The 15,657-nt window shown below is 47.4% G+C and overlaps 1 protein-coding gene across 1 annotated transcript in view; it reads left to right on the top strand.

Moving 5' to 3' along the window:
- Positions 1-15,657, top strand: part of LOC144822056 (unconventional myosin-X-like) — a 618,454-nt gene that overhangs the window by 482,719 nt on the left and 120,078 nt on the right. The window contains exon 26 of the mRNA XM_078679130.1: positions 14,068-14,311. Coding sequence (XP_078535256.1) covers positions 14,068-14,311 — 244 coding nt within the window. The remainder of the gene's footprint in view (positions 1-14,067; positions 14,312-15,657) is intronic.

Here is a 15,657-nt window from a genome sequence, read left to right as displayed (position 1 = left end):
CTGGTCAGACATGGCGGTGCTCCACGCTGGCAGTCCTGGGAGGTAGGCTGCAGTCATCTTTCTCCATCTCCACCTCACAACATCCAACAGGCAAGACATAAACTGAGGGCTTCTCAGGTGCATCTAGCGTCACCTTAGATGCTGGCCTCTTCTTCGTCTCCAATTAGCTGTAGAAGAATTGAGTTATCAGAATCTCCCACATGAAGACCAGCGTGGCGTTTACCACCTTGACTCTCTGTGGCTGTTTTATAAATTACTTCACCAGGATCTCATGAAGTCTCCTCCGTACAGCACTCGCAGAGGTTCAAGAGTCTAAGCACTCAATACAAGATTGAACAGTGGTCAGCGGTCTATGCTTCTCCATACGTTCCATATCGACTTGACTGGAGTTCACTCGAGCCGTGTGAGGGCATGGCTGCGTGTCTTTAATTTAATCTATTTGATGTTCCCAGAATAGCTCACCAACACACTCCAGATATATCAGAAACACGCTGGCAGATTTTGCATGAATCTGTGGAAATGGGATCATGTGAAAGCCACGCGGAAAGCATCTCTTGATTGATTCCCAGTCGCTGGGCTTCATGAGTGACAGTTACAGGGCCCAGGACAGAAGATCAAGAGCTGGTCTTTCTCGATACAGCAGCGAGGAGCCTTCGTATGGCCGGCTCCCGCTGGATCCACCAGATCTCTGTGCTACTCGAGGTGGCTCTTTCTTATATTCGATATCCGCGCACAGATGGTTGTACCATTATAGTGTGATCACATCATGCCAAGGGAGAGCCTCGCGGCACTAGTGTGATCCAGTTGGAGCGGTTACATTGAACCGTTTAGATAAAACAGTGTAAACCGCATTGCCGTACATATGCTCGTATCTACGGTAGAGGAACACAGTGTGTTATCGTGTGAAATCTAGTAACGAGAAGAGTCCATGAGATGGGGACGGCTGGAGAAGAGGAGCGGAGGTGATGACATGGACGTGTTCTGTCACCTGCTGTTGTTGGAGTAATAAATACAATTTACCAATAAAACTGGGATTGCAGTCTGTTTATGGCTGTTGGCCAGGACCAGTGGAGGAGTAGATGGCATAGACATGCTCTGCGAAAGAGGAATATATATTTTTGATCACATTGAGGTAAATGTGGCATCCTTGGTCTGTTCATCGAAATGTGAGTTAGGATGGCACATCTGGATGACCTCGCACCCCCAGCCAGGCAAGGAATAATCTGTGTAGCTCCTCCAGAACATTTCATGAAACGGTCAGGCGTCCAGGTCAGTGCTCTTGGCCAAGGGGCGCATGTAGTAAAGAGATTTGGCAAGAAGGGGGAGCCTCGAACACCTTCCTGCACACTTATCTGACCACTCAGCGGTAAAATTAACTTTATTTTTACCCAAAGATATAAATCCTTCTAAATGGACAGTAGATCAATCCTTAACAACCAAAAATATGTCAACCAGCTAGAAATTGCCTCATCACACTATTTTGAAGATAACACTATAGGCACCTCGAAATAAACAACTTGGGATGCTTACAAAGCCGTGATAAGGGGTAAACTACTTAGTTTAGGGGCACACAAAATAAAAACTAAGAAACTAGAAATTAAAAAGATGGATTTAGACATTAAAAACGCGGAGTTACAACTAGAGAATGAAACGTCCCCAGAAACAAAGGAAGAACATCGAAGATTAAAAGAAAAGCTAACAAATTATTTGGAAAACATCGTGAGCGAAAAATGGGAAAACAGTAAATTAGCAAATTATGAATATGGGGAAGGGTGCGGAAAATTACTGGCATGGAAAACAAAATGCGAACAATCTAGGAATAATATACCATGCATCCAGATATCAGAACAATTACCACAAACATCTGAAGATAATATAATAAGACAGGAGTTCTCAAAATTTTACTCCGGCATATACAAAGAAGATATAAATCCAACTAAAGAACAAATTGGTAAATATTTAGAAGCTACTCCCCTGCCAAAATTAACAAACTAAGAAAAGATAGAATTAAATCAAAAGATTAAGCCTGAGGAAGTTAGAGAAGCGATAAGCAACCTAAAAAGAGGAAAAGCTGCTGGGCCAGATGCTCTTCCAAATGAATTCTATATAACACTAAAAGAGCCCCTAGTCGATAAACTAACAGATCTAATGAATAACATATACTTAGATCATGAAAAAATCCCAGATACCTGGAACGATGCAATAATTAGTATTATCTTAAAACCTGGGAAAAATCCAATATTATGTGAGTCATACAGACCAATATCGCTACTTAACTGCGACTATAACATTTTTACGCAAGTTATAGCAAAAAGACTCGCTAAGGTAATGCCAGGACTGATTAACTTAGATCAGAAGGGGTATATAAAAGGGCGGCAAATTCATGAGATTACACATGAGTTGTTTGCAGCAATTGATATTGCCACTACCAAAAAACTTCCCCTCACTATAATTACCTACGACGCCTCTAAAGCGTTCGATAGGGTAAATTGGGCTTTTCTAAACGAAATTATAGGAAAATACAGTTTGGGGGAAAGTGTGGCCCACACAATAAAAGAAATATACAAGAATCCAAGGGCTAAAATATTAGTTAACGGCAGTTTGACTAATAACATAAAAATACAACGTGGTACAAGGCAAGGTTGCCCGTTGTCGCCGCTACTTTTTAATCTTTACATTGAACCACTGGCCACTCTGATTAGGAACCACCCACAAATCTCTCCTTTTAAACATCAAAGCTGGTCAAAGAAAGTAGCACTATATGCTGATGATTTAATGGTATTTACCACAAACTATGAAAGTGCCTACCAAGCATTGGATGATATGAACAATTTTGGTAAAGTCTCCGGCTACTCAACAAATAAAGAGAAAACTGAAGCAATGAGCTGGAACTGTAACCCAACTACACCTTATAGTAGGGACAAATTAAAATATCTAGGAATCACCCTGGTAAAAGAAATGGAGAAAGTCCCGCAACTAAACTTAGCGATAATCGCTAAAGAAATGAGAAGACTACTCAAAACATGGTCAAGCCTACCATTAACCTTTCTGGGAAGATCCAATGTAATAAAAATGTCTATTATTCCAAAATTCACATACCTTTTCAATACCATGTCATTGGATTTCAAAAAAGAATCCATAAAAAAGATTCAAGGCGAAATTGCAAGCTTTATCTGGGCTTCAAAAGCAACGAGAATAGCCTGGAGTAAACTCAGGAGGAAGAAAGATCAAGGAGGAATAGCTAGCCCCGATTTATTTGAATATTGTAGGTCCTTTCAATTTAAGAACTTCAGATCATTATTGAGGAAGTACCAAGATTACCCAAGTTTCCTGCAAAACATGACTGAAAAAACAGACTATTTCCTTTTTAAATTCGGACATCCAAAAATTTTCAAAAAAATAAAACTGAAGATTTTACATAATGCCGCCAGAATTTGGTTTCAAGTCAGAAGTTCAGTAAATATACCGTACTACAGTACAAAAGCGCCAATATGGGATTCCCCAGGGTTACCGGAATGCTTAAAAGACTCTTAAGCAGTACCACTTAAAGCAGCAGGAATAGAACTATGGGGGCAAATATTAAAAGGAAATGAGATAATCCCATGGAACATGTTATATGAACTCACAGACGGTAAGATATCGAAATTTAAATATTACCAGTTATCAAATTGGGCCAAATCGCTACAAGAGAAAAATACCGGAAACGAGACACTTGAAAGCGAAATGATAAAAATCACATTAATAAGAAAGGAAATATCAAAGTGGTATTGGACACTTATTGAAACAGGAGAAAAAGATTTCTTAATCCCGGAAAAAATCTGGAGGAAAGACATACCTGATCAAGAGATAGATTTACAACTGGTATGGCAAAACTCTATGGAAAAATGTTGGTCCTGTATAAAATCAGCACCATTAAGGAGGAATCACCTGTTTACAGTCCACCGTGCCTACTGGACCCCAAAATAATAACTCTGGCCCAAGTGCGGAGAAGTGAGAGCGGATGACATCCACATGTTTCAAAAATGCCCCGCAATAACCAACTATTGGGAGGAGATCGGTAAGACACTGAACACGGTACTGGGAATCAACATAACAGTAAGTATTCTCTTATAATTTTTGGGATACACAACAATACAGGTACTGATAGAAATAAATTAAACAAAAAACAGGAAAGCTTACTCTTTGTTTTAATGTTTATTAGCGCGGAGAGAAATATGCATTAACTGGGTTAAACCAGTCTCTCCAAGTCACACAAACTGGTTAAATTACACCATTAAAATCAATACCCTTGATAGAAACAGGAAACACTCGAAAAGAACAAACTTTTGAGAAATTTGGGAACAGCACTTTCAAATTAATTAAAATCCTCTACTGGGTCATGGACAAACAAATCCAATGATTAACGCGATAATCCATAATACCAGGTAGAAATTATTTCTGCAGAGTAGCCAAACTGGCTAGCTCCCCTCCACTAACCAATGGTATTATTGGAAACGATAAAAGGTAAGTGGAGAAAAACTGATGGATCATAACAGCGAAAGGGATACTTCCCAAAAACAACTTCGGAAAGTGATGACGCTGTGAAGGCAAAGGCAATTAAAAAGATCATCAGACTCCCGAAACCTCCTTATCTATACAATCGCAAAATGAGGATTAAAAAAAAAAAAAAAAAAGAAGGGGGAGCCTGAAATCAGGAAACTAAACCTGGTATCTTATGCACATCTGTGGTAGATGGACCTATTTTTGGGTTTCGCCTGCCAGGTGAAATCCTATGTCGATACTAAGCAGTTCGGGAACGTCCCCCGGCTCTCATTGGCTAGCTCCATAAATGGAGGCTAGCCATTGAGTGCCGGATCTGTCCGTCAAGGCCGGACCAGATTCGGGGGCGTTCCCGAGATTTTTTCCCAGGGCGGAGTTACGCTTTTCCCCGTTCCCTCCCCTTTCACTGAAAGTGAATTCAGATGCGCTGTCCATTCCCGCCCCCTCCGTGTGCCTCCCGCCCCTCCCTCGCTGTCCTGTGCACGTTTCCCGCCGTCCGTGTCCTGTCCCGCCCCCTCCCGCCGTCCGTGTCCTCTCCCGCCCCCCTCCCGCCGTCCGTGTCCTCTCCCGCCCCCCTCCCGCCGTTCGTGTCCTCTCCCGCCCCCCTCCCGCCGTTCGTGTCCTCTCCCGTTAAATTCACCATCTCCCAGACCGGCTGTTTTGGGACGAGAGAGTTTACAGTAGCGTTAGAAATATCACAGTGAAAAGCTGCCTCAGCTGCTGACAGTATTGCTTTGTAAAACGTCATATCTAACCGAAAAAACTTTGTTGGTAATTGTGGAAATGTAAAGAAAATAATAGAATCACACACGTTGGTACAGCTATTCCCTTATATATAGGTTATTAGTAACCAATGTAAGATTGGGAAATATTTTAACGCATCAAATAAACTTCGTGATAAGTCGAAAATATAATTTAGAAAACCGTCATTGTTCTAGCGAAATTCACTTGACTCTTGTCCTAATGTTCAGGATAAGACGCGTTTTCATCAGTCTATTCCAATATGGCCGCCAACATGCATACTAAACGCAGTGTTTATGCACGCCTACTCTTATTCACTGTTTGGCTTTGGGAATACTTACACCACAGCCAGCAAGGGTCCTGTAACAGTTGGCAGCGGGGGCTGCTCGTTACTAAACGTACGCCCTGGGCTTCTGCATTTGTTTGTTGCTTGCTGGCTGAAGATGGAAGCTACACTGTTTCTCCCTATGCTACTGCTTCTGTGGCGTGTTTTCAGCGCCTCTGCAACAACGGCCCCACCACCTGCGGACCTTAAGGTATCAGAGAGTGGGGCAGGAAAGAGGGGCAGCGGCAGGTGCAGTGAGTGGGGTATTGTGGAAGGAATCCCCGTAGATTCACAGAGGAGTGGCTGCTCGCAGTGGGTTAAAGCAAAATACACCCCCGCCCCAGAATGTGATGCTGGTCCCGAGTCTTTCACGTCTCGCAGATATTCATTGGCTTATGCTGACCTTTGAAGGTTTGAGAGGCTACGTTAGACCCTTGCCTGCTCGTAATTTAGAGGATGGGGTTCTGTAATGAGGGAATAAGAAAGTGCTCAAGGAAAAGATAATTTCCCCAATACCTCCTTCAAAATTTGTAATTGCTAAGCATTGATCTGGGCATAAAACGAACTGAGCTTTCTATTTACAGGGAGTTTATTTTGTGTCTATGTTGGAGAGTGATCAACACTTGTGCGCCTAGGAGGCTGGTTCACCAGGCTATTGGTGGGACCAGCTCATGGCTATGTCCTCTCCCGCCCCCCTCCCGCCCTCCTCCCGCCGTCCGTGTCCTCTCCCGCCCCCTGTGTCTTCGTAGGTGCTTGTTTTTTTTTAATACATTTCCTAGAGGCTGGCTTTTCTCTAGACTAACCAATTACAGACGTTGTGGGCCAGGACAGCCACCCAATCCCTGTCAGACACTCTTCGTCCCCTATGGGTGATTTTAAATTTCTATTCCGATTGGTTCGAGCGGTTTAAGAGGCGGAGGCTGCCTCTGGAAGCGGGAGCTGTGCGGGTGTTTGGGTTAGAGCGTTTTCCGGTGTTTTGCCTTGAATTTATTTATGCATTTTTATATAGCGCGGACTTTACCCGAAGGTGTCAGAGCGCTTCACAATAGGAACAGAACTGATACATGAGAACATTACAAGTGAGCAAATTACAAAAGCAAACGTTACATTACATGAGGCAAAAGTGACAATCGTGAGCAAACAAATATAAGAGATAGCAAACGGTGCATTACAGGTGGAAAAAAGTGACATGTGTGCAGGTTACAAAAGCGTTAATATATGGAGGACACAAAAACAAACATTACGTAGGCAATGGTGGCACTTGTGCAAGAATTGAAGGCAAACAAAATGTAAGAGGTAGCTGTGCCTTCACAGTGCAGTTTGTTTTTTGACTCCCAGTTTCTTTGCGCAGTCTCCTTTGTGGTTGGTACATGTTGCGAGTAGCCCCCTTCGCAAGTTAGGGGATACAGTGACTTCTGGGGTGCAGGTCCAGTAGCGGATAAGCTTTACCCATAGGGAATGAGAATTTACTTAACCAAGTTATGTCTCTGGTGCATGCCCAACCTCTGATGCATGTGTGAGGAAGCAGATTGTACTTATCTTGTACCTGTGGCCTCAAGAATGTGTTCATCCATGAGCTTCTGTATAGCCGCCTTTGGGGTTCTGGATCAGTCCGTCGGGCACCTATGTTTTTCAAAAGGCTGTGCCTGCATTAACCCTGGTAATGGGTCAGTCTCTTGTATCGGCGTGATGATTTCTCCCTAGCAAGTCTTTCTTCATCCATCTTCTGAGTGCCTACACACATTTATAGACCTCTTCCATACGTGTCCATACAGTCAAGTTTCAATTGAGGACGTAGTTTCGGGTACACCCCATGTTGTATGCTCTGTGCCTCACAGGGCACAAGTCCTAAACAAGCATTTACAATGCAACGGTTTCGCCTTTGGAAAAGTTAGAGCTATTGGCAATGTAAAGGACAATGCCATTTATTTATCTGTTTTCAAAACCAACACATAAATACAAATGTTGTCATTTACAATGCCAATAGCTCAAACTTTTCCAAAGGCGAAACCGTTGCATTGTAAATGCTTGTTGTTTTCTGCATGCAACCCTGCGGAAGGCAATGTCGACTCTGGGGCCAACTGTGTGATAACCATGTGATCTTGGACACATAGGGTTAGGTGTGGTCAAGCAAGTCGTACACTCTAGAGAGGTTGAGTAAGACGCTGATCCTCATCTGCTGTTCCTAGCAGCTCTTCAGATACTGCCATGAAGGTGAGGATCTTTTTTCCTCCACCAGCCTAAATCCATACTGTTGGCCATATAAAATGTCCTGGCGCTCACTGCATTATTGTAGTTGGCTTCAGGTCTCCTTCCAACACGCGAACCTTGATGGGAACAACCACGATGGGGTGGCAGCTGGCCATGCTCCCTTCATCTCTGTATTTTATTTTTAGTAGAGCGAGGATTGGCTGTTTATTTGGGTTCTTTGTTGGCGTCACATACAGCAAAGAGTTCAGTTACATTAGCAGCAAGGGCGTTTGTGCCCCCTCACTGGGCTTCCAGGACCTGATACACGATGAGCTAGTGATGAGTAGAGGTACACACTTTTTTATTACTGGTTCAGCTGTTGTAGACTACAGCATAGGAGGAGTTAATTATGATGATTCTGAGACTACCGTGTGTGTTTGAGTGAAGGTTGTACGCAGCCAAACAGAAGCAGTTATTGATGGTGATTCCAACTAATTTGGGTGTTTCAGTGAAGGCTGTACACGACAGAATAGAAACCGTGATGGTGATTCTGAAATGTTAGATCTGGGGGTCTCTAGTTTGCAGAGGTAGGTACCTTTGACCAAATAGGGACCCTTGCGGCTAGTCAGGGTAAGGGGGTACACTCTTAAAATAACCCCTGCTCACCCCCTTGGTAGCTTGGCACGAGCAGACAGGCTTATCTCAGAGGCAGTGTGCAAAGCATTTGTGAACACATACAGTAGCACAGTGACAACACTATAGATGGACACCACACAAGTTGTAGTATAAAAAAAGTATTTTTATATACACTTACCACAAGACCACAAACAACAAAAATCCAGAAAACTGTAGTTCAAAAATGGTAGAAATAGCTTACTTCTCCTTAGATGTAAAATGCAACACCCTTATTCAGTAATGCGACGGCGACCCGCTACTTCTTTGTGAGTCGCGCTTCCAGCTCCTTGCGACACACAGTCCCTCAGAAAACACAACAGCAGGCACTTCAAAAGAACTCTTGGGGAGCTGGTTGTTGAAGTCTGTTGCCCCTGAGACTTCAGCAGGAGGCAAGCTCTATCTCAAGCCCTTCGAGATCCTTTACAAGCTGATTTTCAAGTAGCACAAACTCCTTTCTCCTTTCTTTGGCAGTCAGGCAACCACTGCAGGCCAATCCCCCAAACAGCCCTCAGTTTAGGGATAGCCTCCTCCTCAGTTTCTCTGGTTCCTCTCCTCAGCAAAGGTTCTTCTTGTTTCCCAAAAGTGACCTAAAGTTCTAGGGGTTGGGTCCCCTCTTTTATACTCATTTTCACTTTGTTCTCTAAAGGCAGAGAGGCTTTGCCTAGTCCAAACCAGTTCTGGTCAGTCCTGGAGCACTCTGTTTACATGAATTCTTCTTTCCTTTCACAGTGTAGGGCAGGGACATCAGATGCACCACAGAAGGTGGGCATTGTGGAAGGCAGGCACAGCCCTATTCAGGTCCCTGGTGCAACTCCACCCACCCATCTACATGCAGATCTCTCTATTCAGCACTGTGCTGACTCACCCTGTCTCCTGGAATCCCCCAGTCCCTGTCACTCAAACTCCAGACAAGGAATACACAACTTAGCAGAGGCATGCTTAGATAGTTAGGCAAGAACATACCTACTTTCTAAAAGTGGTATTTTCAAACATAGAATGTTAAAACCAACTTCACTAAAAGATGCATTTTATCATTCTGAGTTCAGGCATACTAAACTCAAATTGCTACCTTGTTCCCTGAGTCAGTTAGGATTATAAAATGTAATAATCAAACTGCCTATTCTGGCGTATGGGGAACAGGTAGCCTCGCAATAGCGAAAACAACGGAAATGGCTGTAATTCACAATTAGGACATGCCACACACACCAGGGCATGCCCTACCTTTTACCTACAATGCACCCTGCCCTTGACCCTACCATAGGGGTGACTAATATGCAGAAAAGGGAAGGTATAGAGACTGGCAAGTGGGTGCACTTGCCCAGTCAGCATGGCAGTACCAGACTGCACGCAAGCTCTGCAATGGCAGGCCTTAGACACACTTTTACAGGCTGCTTCTGTGGGTGGCGCAACCAGTGCTGCAAGCCCATCATCAGCATTTGATTTACACGCCCTGGGCACACTCTGTGCACTGTACTGGGGTCTGACATGTAAACCAAACAAGCCAATCATGGAGTCACTGATCAATACTTCAATTTAACCTAGGGAGCACTTGCACTGTGGCACTGAATAGCAGTGGCACAGTGCCCAAAGCATCTATAACCAGCAAAAACATATGAGGCAACAGCAAAAAATGGAAGGGAGACCCACGCCAACAGTGGCAAGTCTAACATGAGACAATCATTGGTGTTTGAGTGAAGGTTGTAGACTACGACATAGAAGCAATTAGTACTAGTGATTCTGAGACTCATGTGGGAGATTGAGTGGCACCTTTATGATTGATCTCCATCTTTGTTTCAGAAGATTTATATAAAGATTTTTTGTTGTTGTTGGCATCTGCTTATCGTTTTCTGTAAGAGGCTTTCGTTTGGTGATGTACTGCCGCCTGATAACCGTTGCTGTCATTGTCCACTTTGAACCCTCTCCATTTTGCGGTCAACAAGCATTTAGTTGTACTGCTCGTTTGCTGCTTTAGATTTAGTCACAACTTTTTGGTTGTTGAGTTCAGCTAGAATAGCAAAGATTGTGGTTAGGTCTGCACCGAAGTTGATCAGTAGATTAGTAGAATATTATATCAGTTGTTTAGTATTCGTAATGAGCTTTAAGGTGACATAGAATGCTCCCCCAAAGCAACTTTAGCAAATATTGGTCTTTTTGCCTCAGCTGGATGAGGCCTAGAACTTAGAACATAGCCTATCAAACAGTACCTTCCGTCCTGGTTGCACGGGATAATGCGAGTGACCTCCTTAGTAAGCTTGAGCGGGCGACCCAGCGAAGCGGCGCGGCTCAGGGGAGAGCGGCGCTGCTCGAGGCTTGGACGGGCTGCCGGCACGGTACAAGCGTTTCTCTGGGGCGACCAATGTGTGCGGCTCAGAAGAGGAGGGGGAGGCAGGATGCGGGCGACCCAGCGAAGCGGCGCGGCTCAGGGGAGAGCGGCGCTGCTCGAGGCTTGGACGGGCTGCCGGCACGAGCTGCCGAGGGGAACGAGCGAGGCACACTTCAGCGAGGCCCCAGGGGCCCAGGGAGATCAGACAAGTCCCATCAATTTGGCAGGAAAGGCACCATAGAGTCCACTGGTCCTGGGACTCTGGTCAGGGGGCAAGCTTAGTATCAAGCCCTTGGGATCACTTATAACAGAAGATCACTGTAACACAAAATAGGACATAAAGCACAAAACCAGTACCCACTGGTAACTGGTAAGTCCCCCCTACGCAATCCTAACCACCCTAGGAACAGGTCACGCAGGGAACCAGGACCTTACTAGCACCACCTGCACTAGCAAGAACAACCACCTCAGTATCACAATACAAGTAGGGGCATAGACCTGGGGACAAAACACATGATGCAGAACCTACATTCAGCGGTGTAAGGAACACATGACGCATCAACACACGTTCAGCGGTGTAAGGAACAGGGCACATAATGTATCAACAACACATTCAGAGGTGCAGAACACAGGGTGCGCAAAACATACTACACATTGTACATTTCCTAACACCCAAAAGCAATAGGACATAGATCATAACAGCATCTAAACCTTTAGCGTAGAACTCACGAAGTCCAGGTTGCGCCACTGCGCCAAGACCTAAACGTAGCAGCTGCCCACAAAGTGCTGGGCAGCTGAGGGACAGAACAGGGGGCCTAAACGCTGCAGCTGGCACTAAATGCTGCGCAGCTGGGGAAAGGCCAGGGATGAAGGAGTGCGCCTCACTCCTAAAGTCCACAGTGTATGTCCCTAGGGAAAGAAATACCTACACGGTGCAGCTGCCCACTACTTGCTGGGCAGCTGGGATCAGAACACGCCAGGGGCTCTCACTAGCCCCTCAGGAACACTGCGCCACACTGAGCCATCTGGCTCTCGAAATACTGGCACTCGAGCCTCTCTGGGCTCGTAAAACAAGGATGCCCCCTGAGCGTTGGAGTCCCCCCTCTGGGGACTCTGGATCGCAACCGGCCCTCGGTGGCCTCGGGGCTTCAGCAATATTGCCCCATTGAGCCTCTGTGGCTCTGACAACAAACATGCCCCTGTCGTTGGAGCCTCTCTAGGGCTCAGGAATAGGGTGGGGGCCTTTGCTGGAGTCCCCCCTCTGGGGACTCGATATCAAGGGGGGGGCCCTCAGGAGCCTCACGGGCTTAAGACATCACCATAACAATGCCCCCGGGCCCTCGTGGGCTCTCAGTAGATCAGAATGCCCCTTTGAGCCTTTCCGGGCTCACAATGAAGCAATGCAGCCCCTTCCACGTTGGAGTCCCTCTCGGGGGACTCGAGGACAACTGGGGAGCCTCTCGGGCTCAAGAGAACAAAGGAGCCTCTTGGGGCTCAACATCTGGGAGCCTCTCGGGGCTCCGGGCAACAGCGGGGGAGCCTCGCAGGGCTCAGCATCTCAGAGCCTCTCGGGGCTCACTAGCAAGGTGGGGGGGGTAGGCGGAGTCCCTCTCGGGGGACTCGGCATTGCTGGAGGCCTCACGGGCCTCGGGACACACAGGGTCTCTCTATGGAGGGGAGGGGCGGGCACCGGCAATGTGCCCCGACGCCCTCCTCCCCCTTTAGCACACACTCACCGGGTCTCTGGCAGCAGTCTGCCGGGGCTCTCCCTCGCTCACGGGGGCCTCGGCGGACATCCTCTGGTAGCGAGCAGGGCTCTCCCTCACCTCATGGGAGCCCCGCCCGCTCGCTCTCTCATCTTCACCCGGTCCTCCATCTCGGGACCGGGGCACAAGGGGGAGCTGCAAGGCTCCGGGTCAAACTCCTCATCCTGGTGGCGCTGGCCAATCGCAGCGCGGCGGCGGGCGGGACTTCCTCCGGCAAACCGGAAGTCCCGCCCCGCGTCAGGCACAGTAGTGCCTGGCTTCCTGTTTTGTGGCGCTCGGGCCGCGGCGGTGAATCTCGGGGGCATTAAAGAGGGGTGGCACCCTCCAGAGATTAAATAAACAGCAATCAAGCGAGGTAGGCACTCGCTGGGGCCCAGGGGCCCTTCTCAGAACGGGGAAAATGTCGGGTGGGCACCGGCTTGAATAAACAGCGCTCCCAAGCGCTGTGGGCATGAATACAGCGCCTCCAGCGCTATATGCAGGATACAGCGCTCCCAAGCGCTAGGAAGGAAAATATAGCGCTCCCAGCGCTATGAAGGCACAAACAGCCACAAAGTCCTTCAGGAGGTGGTCATCAGAAGTCCAGGGGCTGGGCAGGGCTCAGGGAGGCAAGCCATCCCTGAGCCCAAGCAGCAGCACGCCCCTGGCAAGATTCAAGCAGCAAACAAGAACATTTTCATGGGGTCACAGCCCCTCTTTTATACACCTTTCTCTTTGTCTTTAGGTGCAGGGTGGGGGCAGAACCAGTCGCAGCTGGTCTGGGAGTACTGTTGATGGCCCAACCACCCATTCTATTCACAGGCAGGGCTAGGGTCATCAGTCACACCACAGGGGGGCGGAGCCAGCATTGTGTGGGGCAAACCCAGCCCATCCAGGACACAGGTACACTCCTCCCACACATCACTCATGCTAATCTCACACTCACCACCGGGCAGACCCATCCAGACTTCCTGGAGCCTGGCATGCCAGCCAGCTCCAGCCAATCACACTCCAGCACCCTCACTGCACACATATCTCAATGTCCAGAAGTAGCACTTCCCTTCTAGACACATACATGCCCCATACACCATCTCGCAGCATTCACTCTCACGAGTTCACACATACTAAACTCGAGCCTGCACTCCCCACGCATCAGGAACTACCAGGGACACATACATTCCCCATGCATTCCTATGGGAGGGCAGGCCTATCTCACACACGCACTCCAAGTGCGCACGCACTTTACACTGCGCCACAGTGTCAAAGTGCGCAAAGACCAGAAATCACTATAATTTCAAGGCAAAAAGTTCAGGGGTGAACCTGCCACAAGGCCCAAGTCCAACACTTCTGTCTAGATTCTTGGCTTCCTGCAGGTCTAATATAGGGTGAACAGTCTAGCAATTCTGTAGGGGATGGCTCATTTGGTAGATAGCTCGACTCTGTGGTTCCTAAACGTTTGCGCTGCCTGCCAATACTGCTATTGTCATCATTATATGTTATAATACCCTTTTACCATCAACTTTCCTTAGGTGGCCGAATGAACCCCTGGAGGCGCCGCTGGTGTGTGTTGAAGGACGAGACCTTCATGTGGTTTCGGACAAAGCAAGAAGCGCTCAAGTCCGGCTGGCTCTACAAGAAGGGGGGAGGCATGTCCACTCTGTCGAGGCGCAACTGGAAACGCCGCTGGTTCGTGCTACGAGAATCCAAGCTGATGTACTTTGAAAACGATGCAGAGGAGAAGCTGAAAGGGACCATTGATCTCCGGAAGGCCAAGTAAGACCACCTTTGATGGGAAGAGTTTGGAGGGTTGTGCAGGAAACCATATGGGAAGCAAAGTAATGGATGAGACCAAGAGCAGAGAGACTATAGAAATTGAGGAAGGTAAAACATGCGGAGAGTATTAGGAAGCAAAGTCTATCAGTGACGTGTTAAAAGCTTTGTGAGGAAGGAGGTAAGGTAAGCTGACATAAGTGGAGAGTTAATGGGAGCTCAAAGGATAGTAGAGAACAAACCGTTCAACTGCTGCTGAAGAGCGAGGAGTGGAGAGGTGAAGAGAGATAGAGGTAGAAATGAAAAGTAATGTGAAAGGATGTATGCATGGGAGAGAAAGGACTGAAGAGATGCTAACCACTATGGTAATGGAAGTGAGAGCATTGAGAGGTATTCTAAGTGAGAGACGGCAGAAGGTAATACCAACGAGTGCGTAGAGGAGGTGAGGACGCGAGAGGATGAAGAATGACTATGTGGTGTCAGCCGAGACCATGTAGAAAGTAATGGAAGTTAAGGAATGGAGAAGTTCATGCACCTGAGTGGATGAAAAGCAAAAGGAAATAAGAAAACAAGGACGTAATGAAGGCTGCGTGGATAGAAGTGTTAGACGCGGAAGCTGAGGGAATAGTAATGGAGTGTCTGCTGGCATGTAAGGGGGTAGGTGAGCTAAACAAGATCGAGGCTGGAACCATTCATTTCAGATTGTGAGGGATACACTCAAGGTATCCACCTGATCGGCGTATAACAACTCCACCTGATCGGCGTATAACGACTCCACCTGATCTGCGTATAGCGACTCCACCTGATCTGCGTATAGCGACTCCACCTGATCGGCGTATAACAACTCCACCTGATCGGCGTATAACGACTCCACCTGATCGGCGTATAGCGACTCCACCTGATCGGCGTATAGCGACTCCACCTGATCGGCGTATAGCGACTCCACCTGATCGGCGTATAGCGACTCCACCTGATCGGCGTATAGCGACTCCACCTGATCGGCGTATAACGACTCCACCGGATCGGCGGCCTATAACGACTCCACCGGATCGGCGCATAACGACTCCACCTGATCGGCGCATAACGACTCCACCTGATCGGCGCATAACGACTCCACCTGATCAGCGTATAACGACTCCACCGGATCGGCGTATAACGACTCCACCGGATCGGCGTATAACGACTCCACCGGATCGGCGTATAGCGACTCCACCGGATCGGCGTATAGCGACTCCACCGGATCGGCGTATAGCGACTCCACCGGATCGGCGTATAGCGACTCCACCGGATCGGCGTATAGCGACTCCACCGGATCGGCGTATAGCGACTCCACCGGATCGGCCTATAAC

This window comes from Lissotriton helveticus, chromosome 3_1 (genome assembly GCF_964261635.1).
Source record: "Lissotriton helveticus chromosome 3_1, aLisHel1.1, whole genome shotgun sequence".
Taxonomy (NCBI): domain Eukaryota; kingdom Metazoa; phylum Chordata; class Amphibia; order Caudata; family Salamandridae; genus Lissotriton; species Lissotriton helveticus.
This window is presented reverse-complemented; position numbering and strand designations above follow the sequence as displayed.